A 9,811-nucleotide genomic window follows, 5' to 3' on the forward strand; every position below is an offset into this window, starting at 1 on the left:
CTCCTGGGTCCTGTCAGACAAAGCTAGGAGGTGGCTATGCCCAAGCATGGGGCAACGCCAGGCACCATACCCCTGACAGGTAAGCCTGCCACCTTAGCACTTTTACCATTTCAGATTATTTTCAAGGTGTGTTTAGTAGCCTGGAATAAACTATTGCCTCAGAGGCAAACCCAACCCATGAATATTTGGGATTAATTATTTCTCCTTCGTTTGAGCCCAACGGCCTCCTCAGATGTATATAAAGGGATTGGTTCTGCAGAGGTCTTTAGTTCCCTTCACTATTCCTCCGACTCTCAGCGTTCCTCCTTGATTCTTACACTTTTCTCTTCATCAAGCTCTCTCACCATGAACAGACAAGTCCTCAAGACATCTGGTGGCGGGAGCCAGGGCTTCTCTGGCCGCTCCGCCGTGGTCTCCGGCAGCAGCAGGATGAGCTGTGTGGCCCTTTCTCGGGGAGCCGGTGGAGGAGCCTATGGGTTCTGGAGAGGACCAGGCGGCTTTGGCAGCAGCAGCCTCTATAACCTGGGTGGCAACAAGAGTATTTCCATCAGTGTGGCAGCTGGTGGCTCCCGGGCTTGTGGCTTTGGTGGAGGACGTAGCATCTGTGGGGGTGGCTATGGAGGTGGCTTTGGGGGTGGCTATGGAGGTGGCTTTGGTGGAGGCAGAGGAGTAGGAGGTGGCTTTGGTGGAGCTGGTGGCTTTGGTGGTCCTGGTGGCTTTGGCCCTGGTGGCTTCCCTGGAGGAATCCAGGAAGTGACTGTCAACCAGAGCCTCCTGCAGCCCCTTAATGTGGAAATTGACCCCCAGATTGGGCAAGTAAAGGCCCAGGAGCGGGAGCAGATCAAGACCCTCAATAACAAGTTTGCCTCCTTCATTGACAAGGTAATGAAGGCTCTGACTGGATCTCCATTTCTAGGCTGTGACTTTGAGTTTGACATTTAGACATAGTATTTAGGATCAGTTCAGGAGGGGCAAGGCTGGAGGAGGAGGGGTTAGGTAGAACTTTAGGGTCTGGGAAGATATTCAGGGCTGATAAGTTTGTCCACATGTACAAGTGAGTGGAACTCAGAGCCGAGGAGCATGCAGGACCTGGTGGAGGACTTCAAGAGGAAGTGAGTTATGGGGCAAGAGTGGGAAGATGCCATCCTTTAGTTCTGGGTGTCTAAATGTCTGCTCAGGTTTCCCATCTATTGCTTTATCCAGGCCTAGGCTGGCAGAGCTAGCAACCCTGAGATGAGCTGAGGCCAGGGACACAAGGGACATAGTCACCAGCAGGGAACAGTCTGACCTAGAACTGGGTCAAATATGAACTTTCCAAACATGAGCTGCCCTATGTGGATTTTTAGGTGACCCTTTCCCCTACATGTTGCTGTGCCAGGAAAAGGAAGTTGATGCCCTGTAGAAGGGATTAAAGAGGCTTAAGTGGAACCTTAGTCTCAAGGGGCTGTAGAGAAGTTGGCAACTCACTTTGCACGCTTTACCAACCTCCTCAGGAAAAGATGAGTGTTTGGTGACCTTCCCCAGGAAAGGGTAGGTCACACGCTGTCTCCCTTGAGGCTCAAGAGAGTGTTGTGCTGATTATGGTATTTCAATCAGTATCAGTTCCTAGTGATTCACATCCTTTCAAGAGCTGGAGTTTCACTGGAGCCTTAGACAGAAATGATGCCACTGAGGTTTATGCACCTTTTTGCAGAGTGCTTTGAACTTTTGGACGTTGGGATTGAGACATGAAGTCCACAGGAACTCCAAGGGGTTCATCTTTATAATTCCCCTGCTTCCAGATAGGGGCTGCTTCCAGTTCCCCTTACCCATCTCTCCTCCTTTTGCAACTTTCCAAATCATGCTGTATCTTTAGTACCCTAACCGATGCAACCGTCTGACCATAATCTCTCTAGCTACAGTAGCCCAACTCTACCTTCTTTCTAGAATGTGCTTTTGTGCTGAGGGACCAGGAAATACAGAGCCCAGTTCTACCTCAGCTAGCTAAGAAGTTTTCCCTCCTCTGCTACAAGCATTGCCTGATGTTGCTTCTCCCAATGCATTGCAGGTGCGGTTCCTGGAGCAACAGAACAAGGTCTTGGAGACCAAGTGGAGCCTCCTCCAGCAGCAGGGCACAAATTCCGTTATGGGCACAAACAAACTTGAGCCCCTTTTTGAGGGCCACATCAACTCTCTGCGTAGCTACCTGGACAGCATCCTCGGGGAGAGAGGACGCTTAGACTCAGAGCTGAGGAGCATGCAGAACCTGGTGGAGGACTTCAAGAGGAAGTGAGTGATTGGGTACGAGTGAGAAGATGCCGTGGGCCACCCTGTTTCAGAGTCCTGGCTCTCACTGCCTTCCTGCTGACTGCTGGGCAGTGGTGTTGCCTAGCCTATTTTCCTCTCCTTTTCTTCATAGAGGATAGCTTGGTTCATTAAGTTCCTCCTCACCTTCCTTCTCCAAGCTTAGTCCTTTATAAATAAAATTGTAGTAAGAGGGGGTAAGTTTAGAGTTGTAGAAGTACTTCCTCATAAGCCAGGTTGGCGGGAGGTTGGGGGGAAATTCTGGTTCTAGGATTTGAAGGATTCTGGGACAACTTATGGTAGGGTGATCAACTGTCCTGGTTTGCCTGGGACTGAGGGATTTCCCGTGACACAGGACTGTCAGTGCTAAAACAAGGGCTGTTTGCCTGAGAAACTGGACGGTTGGTCACCCTAATAGGGAGATAGTAAAGGGAATATATTCATCTACAGAAGGATGGAAGAGATAAATGTTCAGGGTTTCAAAGAACAGTGGTATTTATGACCACCTAAAAACCCAAACTCTGCTATTTCTTTTTTACTCTCATAGATATGAGGATGAAATCAATAAACGTACAGCTGCTGAGAATGAATTTGTAACCCTGAAGAAGGTAAGGGTTGTGTGTGAGGTTCCTGGGGCTTGTAGTCATAGGTTTTCAGCTGGGTTTGGCAATCTCCTCTTACTCCGCTGCCACGGAGCTGCGAAATTCAGGCAGTTGGAGGGATAAACACAAGCCAAGTGCCTCTTAGTCTGGAAAGACTTGTAAAAGAATCAATTCATTTGTTCTTAGATTTGAGTAGGGTTGAACTTAAACCATGCCAGTGAGATGTGAATGGCTCCTTCATGTGGAGACCAGCCTTGGATGGTCTTCCCCAACTCTTGCTGCAGTAGCAGTTTGTTGTTTGGTCCTTGGTGGAATGAAGCCTTTATGCTTCTATCTTTCTCTCAGGATGTGGATGCCGCTTACATGAACAAGGTTGAGCTTCAGGCCAAGGTGGATGCCCTGCTGGATGAGATCAATTTCCTGAAGAGCATTTATGATGCGGTGAGGATGTTTCCTACTTCTGGAGCTAACAGGGGTAGGGGTGGAGGGTAAGATGCTTTCAGATCTGAGGCTGGGGCATTTTAGTACCTAGGGTCCTAGAAGGCTATCTGGTATGAGCCTAGAGATAAGGGCTTATGGTGGGTGTCCCATAGGACGGGCTACATACTTGCGGTTCTCTGAGCGGTTGGGGACAAGGGTGGGGCAGATGTACATTCAGAGCTAATAATCAGTGAATGGGATTGTTGATCAGGAGTCTCTTGGGGCTTCACTGTGCTTGCTGCAGAGGACCAGAGAGTGAACAGATCCCTTTTGTTGGCAGGAACTGTCCCAGATGCAGAGCCATGTCAGTGACACTTCTGTGGTGCTGTCCATGGACAACAACCGCTTTCTGGACCTAGACAGCATCATCGCTGAGGTCAAGGCCCAGTATGAGGATATTGCTCAAAGGAGCAAGGCTGAGGCTGAGGCCCTATACCAGACGAAGGTGTGTGTGAGGTACCTCTCAAAGGATCCACTGAGGACCTCAGGGAGGCTGTGGCCTGTGGTGCTGCTGGGTGGTGAGGCGTCAGTGGTCAGCGGGTGGACCCCTCTTGGTTCTACACTCTGCACACATCCCTCTAATAGCTGCTGAGTTACAAAAAGCCCTACCCCCTGTGGGGAGGTGGTTCCCCTGCCCAATGCCAGGCCACATGAGATTGATTCTAGCTAGGCTAAATCATGGCATCAAGCTTGCTCAGAAACTTCAGGGTGGGAAAATTTCCCCACAACAACCCAGGCATTCCCTTCCCTGCTGCCTTAGGGGTGCCCACGCTGAAACACAATTCAATGTCATTTTAACACATGCTTACCAAGGTCCTCAAGTATCAGTGGATGATGTTGGGAAAATAAAAACAAATCGTAAAGTTGCATTAACATCTCATCTGCCCTTCTGTTCTCTAGTTGGGAGAGTTGCAGACCACAGTTGGCAGACATGGTGATGACCTGAGGAACACCAAGAGTGAGATCATGGAGCTCAACAGGATGATCCAGAGGCTTCGGGCAGAGATTGAGAATGTCAAGATGCAGGTGGGATGGTGACAGGTGCTGGTGCCTGGGAAGACTGGTGAGGGATGACAGCTAGGATCTTAAGAATCCTAGCCTAGGATGGACTCCTAGAAGTCATCTCAGGGAACATCTGCCTGCAGGGTGTTCAAGGAACAAGCCAGTCTAGATGGCTGGCTAATCCATGGGAAAATATCTCCATGGATGAAGACAAAATGGAGGAGCTAGGGGATGGGTGACATTGCCTGACTTTAAGATGCTTGCTATGGAACAATCCATTCTAAAACTCAGAGACCCTGAGGCCCTCTCACTGGCTCATCCCTTTCCCTACTTCCCCCTCCCCAGAATGCTAACCTCCAGGCAGCCATTGCGGAAGCTGAGCAGCGTGGGGAGCTGGCCCTCAAGGACGCCAATGCCAAGCTCCAAGACCTGCAGGCTGCCTTACAACAGGCCAAGGATGACCTGGCCCGGCTGCTGCGTGACTACCAGGAGCTCATGAATGTCAAGCTGGCCCTGGATGTGGAGATTGCCACCTATCGCAAACTGCTGGAAGGCGAAGAGTGCAGGTGGGCCTCCAATCCCATCTTCACGTAGCCCCTGGCCCGAGGTCAAATGCTGTGGGCCAGATAAGTGATCAAGTAAATGGGGATGGAGAACTGCAGTCTATAGAGAGGCTCCCGCCTTCCACAGGCCTTGAGGAGAAGTACTTGCCTTTACCAGACCATTCCCTTCATATGTAGTCAAAGTGCATCTGCAGCCAGTGTTCACAGGGTCTCTGTGTTATTGTACATAGAAGGATGGAGAAAGGGTACTGAACTGCCAGACTTCTGAATTTAGTTCTGGTTACTATTCATCACCTTGATCCGTGAACTTTGTGATGGAACACCATCTTTCTCTTGCTTTCTCAAACAGGATGTCTGGAGAGTGTCAGAGTGCTGTGAGCATCTGTAAGTAGCCAAAGTAACCATGACAATGACAGTCCATCCTCAAATATCTGCCAATACAGGGCAGTAGCAACTAATCAAAACAATTATTTCTAAGGAAGTAGGAGGGATTTTCTGGGAGTGGGGCAAGGGGGGACAGCAGATTGGCTTTTGTAATTGTTCTGGGTTCAGGACAATATTAATAGATCTAGACTGTAGATGGGGAATATCCAATAGGGAGCCTGTTAATGGGAGGAGACATTCGGGCTGAGTAATCTCCAATGGGTGGTGGAGAGTTGATCATATGTAGAAGCAGCCACTGGATAATTCATAATGGCTTAACTTGATGGGAATGAAAATTTATGACATTAGAATGGCTCACACTGATCATTGGTACAAAGCCTGCCTTGATCCTCTCCCAATTATCCTGGCACAGTGGGTCATTAATTGATTATAATACAGTGACATGGGCACTGACTGATGTACTCTCCTCTCCCTCCTACAGCAGTGGTCAGCAGCAGCAACAAGACTTCAGCCTCAGCTGGTGGTTATGGAGGTGGCTACAGCGGTGGCTTCGGCGTGGGAGGTGGCGCAGGCAGCGGCTTTGGCTGGGGAGGTGGCAGTGGATTCGGGGGCGGCGGTGGTTTTGGCGGCGGCAGCGGCTTTGGCTCCGGCTCCGGCGGTCGCTGCGGGATCAGTGGCGGAGGCTTCAGCTCGGGCAGCAACCGCGGGGGCAGTATCAAGTTCTCATCGTCTTCCCAGCGCTGCTCCAGATAAATAACGCCCCTCGCATCGCAACCACTCCGCGTCTCCCCTCCTGATCTGCGCCTCCCCTCCTGACATCACCCCCACCCCCGGCGCCCTTCATCCCCACGCCTCCAGCGGAGAAGCTCTTTGGGGCCAGAAGACTGGAGGCTTCTTGCTCCTCCATTCAGACCCTGGCCATGCTCAGTCAAGGAAATTTCAGATTCTCCTCTTTCTGGCTCCTGCCTGTGCCTGTGATTGTTCAGGGGGGTCTCAGCTGGCTTCTGCTGCCCTTGAGGTCCCCTCTCTGGGTGGGATGGTTACCAGAGTTCTGATATATATAACATGGAGTCCCCTCTGCCACCTGTTCTGTCGCCAATAAAATGCATTGTGTTTCACAGCAGGCCTCTGTATTTCTCTCCCCATCTTTCTCCCCACTGTACTGACTTCTCTGTCCTCTCCCTGGTCTCCCTGCCTTTCACCTCTTCCACAGGATCTGTGTGGTCTGCAGAGTGATGGAGTCCCATTCCTCTGAAACCAAGGCAGTTAGTCCTTACTGTCCATTGTGTGACATCTAAATGGGCAAGATCTGGTTGTCCCTTTATTCTTTGAGACTTGGGGATGGGGACACGCTCCAGGAGGCTGAGTGGCCTCTCGGTTCTCAGGGGTGAAGGCTGAACCATGCAGGCATCCATCTCCTCCCCACTTTCCTCATTTGGGAAAACCTAAGAGGGCCTTGAGTTTCTTAGGGGCTTGGGGACAGAGGGATCTTTCCCTTAGTGCCACTCCCCTCTTAAGCTGACATCCTGAAAACTTTTCCCCAACAAAGTGCCCTTGGGAAAGTTGTGAGCTGCTAAAACCTAGGGATACAGGGATGTTCTGAGAGCCATTTCTAAGTCGGACCCATGGGCCACCAGTCCATCAAGGAGGGGTTCCACACCCATCAAATCTTCCCTCCTTGAAGCTCATATTAAAGGTTCTGAGAAGTCCTGTTGCAAGGCAACTTGTTAGCTCTTTTTAACCTATACTTACCACAAAGGTCGTCTTTTCAATAAACAACTCATGTCCCTCAGAAAACACCCTGCACCTGAGCATTGTCTGAGTGAGCTCTGGGTCTCCATTTCTAGGCATCAGCCACCGAAGTGCCTGATGCCCTGACCCCAGGAAGCTCTGATGGTGTTAACTGGTCATGGAGTGCTGTCCAGAAGATCTCTGCTGGAAGGCACTGAGGCTCAAGAAGTCCAGGAAGATGGAGGTTCAGAGAAGTGGAATGACTTGCTTAAGGTTAGATAGTATGTGAGGGCCTGAGCTGGGAATAGACATATTATTCTGGGTCCAGAGCTCGTTCCCTTCCCTACACTTCTCTGAGGCTGCAGCTGCTGCCCTCCTAGGCGTGCCCCCCCACCTGGGCAGCCAAGAACACATAGGCTGTGGAATAGAAACACTTAGCAGGGCCAGATCAGGCCAGGCCAGGGAAGCGCTATTTACATCCCTGAGATGGGGAAGGACAGTTAAACAAACAAACCAAATAGCAACTGTGGATCAGAGATTCCGTAAGGAAGTCACATTTCCACACTTGGCAGAGCAATAAAGCTGCCAATTTCACTGTGATCATCTATGAAGGCTCTTTGAAACAGGTGGGATTTAGTAGTTGTTGCCTCATTTTTGGGCAGGAGGGTATTTTTCTGGTTGGTATCCCTCTGTGGAGAAAGAGTAGGGGAGATAGGCAGGGAGACTCAGTTCCTGACCTAGCTCAGAAGTTAGCCTATGGGATAGAGCCCGCCGATTATGGGGCAGCTATTTCACTCTGGATGAAAGCACCAATAAATTATTTCCTTTCTTCATTCAACCAATAGTTGTTAAGTGTTTGCTCTCTGTCAGGCTGGCTGAATGTTGGAGATGCATTGAGCAAAAATCAGACGTTGCCCCTGTTCTCATTCTTGTAAGGGAGCCTGACAAAAACCAAGTAAACAAGCAAATGATAAAATAATTTCAAGCTGTGGTAGTGTATTAAGAAAACCAACTGGGGCTGAGGTAGAGAATGACAGGACTTGTTAATGGACTGAATGTGGGGGGTAAGGGAGAAAGAAGATGCAATCATGAGTCCCAGTTTCCGGGTATGAGCAACTGGGTGGCTGGTGGTGCCATTTCCCAGGAAGGTGCGAGAAGGACGGTGGGATGGGCCTGAGGAGGAACCTCAGGAGCTCCGTTTTAGACAAGCTTGAGCTGTTCAGGAGATAGCCAAATGGAAATGTCAAGACTGTAGTTGGAGATGTGAGTGTGGATTCAGAAGGGCGGCCTGTCAGGGTTGGAGGGTCACATTTGGACAACATCAGCAATAAGGATGGTTAGGATAGTTTTTAAAGCCATGGGAACTGATGAGATGTCCTAGAGAAAGAGAAGAGAAGAGGGCCCAAGTTCAGCCCCAAGGAAGCCCAGTATTTAGAGTTAGGGAGAGAAGAACAGTCAGCCAGACAATAGAACCAGGTCCAAGCTTTCCAAAATGCCTCCTCCTGAGAAGTCAGGGTGTTTCTAAGTTGGCTCCAAGGGACGCTAGACCAAGACCAGCTTCCATAGGACATGACCCACTGGTCTCAAGTCTCACATTTAGAGAGTGGCTCATTTTCCTTTGCTATTCCTTTTCCATAGAACTCTAATCTATGCCCACTGACCATTGGTCCACCTATGGGTGTTCACAGGAGACTAACAGCTCAGCTGCTAACCCAAAGATTGGCAGCTCAAATCCACTGGTTGCTTCTTGGAAACCCTATGGGACAGTCCTACTCTGTCCTATAAGGTCACTATGAGTCAGAACCGACTGTACAGCAACAGGTCTTATCTCTACCTTAGCAGCCCTTTAGTGTTTGGGAAGAATTCATGTAGCTTCTTAAAGGAGAGAGTAGCCAGGGTAGGCTGGTTCACCAGGAATGGGGGTAGTAAAGAGGGCTATTTCTTAGAGGTTTCATTGTCCTGGACGGATGGCCACAGCAGGTGACTTTGGTGCCAGGACCTGAAACTGTAGGAATTAACCTCTACACTTGACTAGATATTCTTCTCAGCACAGCCCTGACCATTTCTAATACAGGCTGAAAAAACCTTCTGGGGAACTTTACCAGATTTTGAGTGCTCCCGCTCTTCCTTTTGCCTCAGCATTTACACAATTTCTTGTGTTAAATTCTATGTTGATTTTTCAAGTGCTCTTAAGTCACTGGGATTGGGTTTACTTTCTTGTACTCGACTAGACTTTTTGTTCTTTGAGTAGGGAGCAAATTGGTGTTGAGTTGTCCATTCTTATCCTATCCTCTAAGGCAGGCTGTTTGCTCACAGGGGGTCATGGGGGAACTCACAGATTTTGTTGAATAATACCATCTTGACTTGTATGCTTGGGGCCCTAAACTGGATTTGAAGGCCATTGGTCAATGGTCAAATATTTCTTTTGCTCCATCTACTTAGTTCCACAACCCTCTCCCTTCCTGTTCTAAGAGTTTGTTGACTCTCTGGTTTACACTTCCCTTATGATTAAGGAAACCAAGATATGTTTTAGATTTTAGGTTATTTCCTTCTGGTATACAGGTATTCCAGTTGCTGTCCAGTCAACCCTGACTCATGGTTACCCCGTGTGTGTCAGAGTAGAGCTGTGCTCCATAGGGTTTTCACAGGCTGATTTTTTTTTTTTTTTGCTGTACTTCAGGTGAAGGCTTACAGAACAAATAGTTTCTCATGAAACAGTAGTACACGTATTGTTTTATGACATTGGTTAACAACCCCACAACTTGT

General features: G+C 49.2%; 1 protein-coding gene across 2 annotated transcripts in view; it reads left to right on the forward strand.

The window, feature by feature from the left end:
• Positions 1-276: 276 nt before the first annotated feature.
• KRT3 (keratin 3) overlaps positions 277-9,811 on the forward strand; it is a 16,779-nt gene continuing 7,244 nt past the window's right edge. Inside the window, exons 1-10 of one of the 2 annotated variants that reach the window (XM_023729118.1) lie at positions 277-565; positions 623-882; positions 2,048-2,268; positions 2,831-2,891; positions 3,231-3,326; positions 3,646-3,810; positions 4,266-4,391; positions 4,713-4,933; positions 5,280-5,314; positions 5,796-6,067. In XM_023729118.1, the coding sequence (XP_023584886.1) occupies positions 346-565; positions 623-882; positions 2,048-2,268; positions 2,831-2,891; positions 3,231-3,326; positions 3,646-3,810; positions 4,266-4,391; positions 4,713-4,933; positions 5,280-5,314; positions 5,796-6,067 (1,677 nt within the window). In that variant the 5' untranslated portion in view covers positions 277-345. Of the gene's footprint in view, positions 883-2,047; positions 2,269-2,830; positions 2,892-3,230; positions 3,327-3,645; positions 3,811-4,265; positions 4,392-4,712; positions 4,934-5,279; positions 5,315-5,795; positions 6,068-9,811 lie in introns of those variants that run through there. The other variant, XM_004374003.3, reaches the window with a different exon arrangement.

Source organism: Trichechus manatus, unplaced genomic scaffold, assembly GCF_000243295.1.
Source record: "Trichechus manatus latirostris isolate Lorelei unplaced genomic scaffold, TriManLat1.0 scaffold00027, whole genome shotgun sequence".
NCBI lineage: Eukaryota > Metazoa > Chordata > Mammalia > Sirenia > Trichechidae > Trichechus > Trichechus manatus.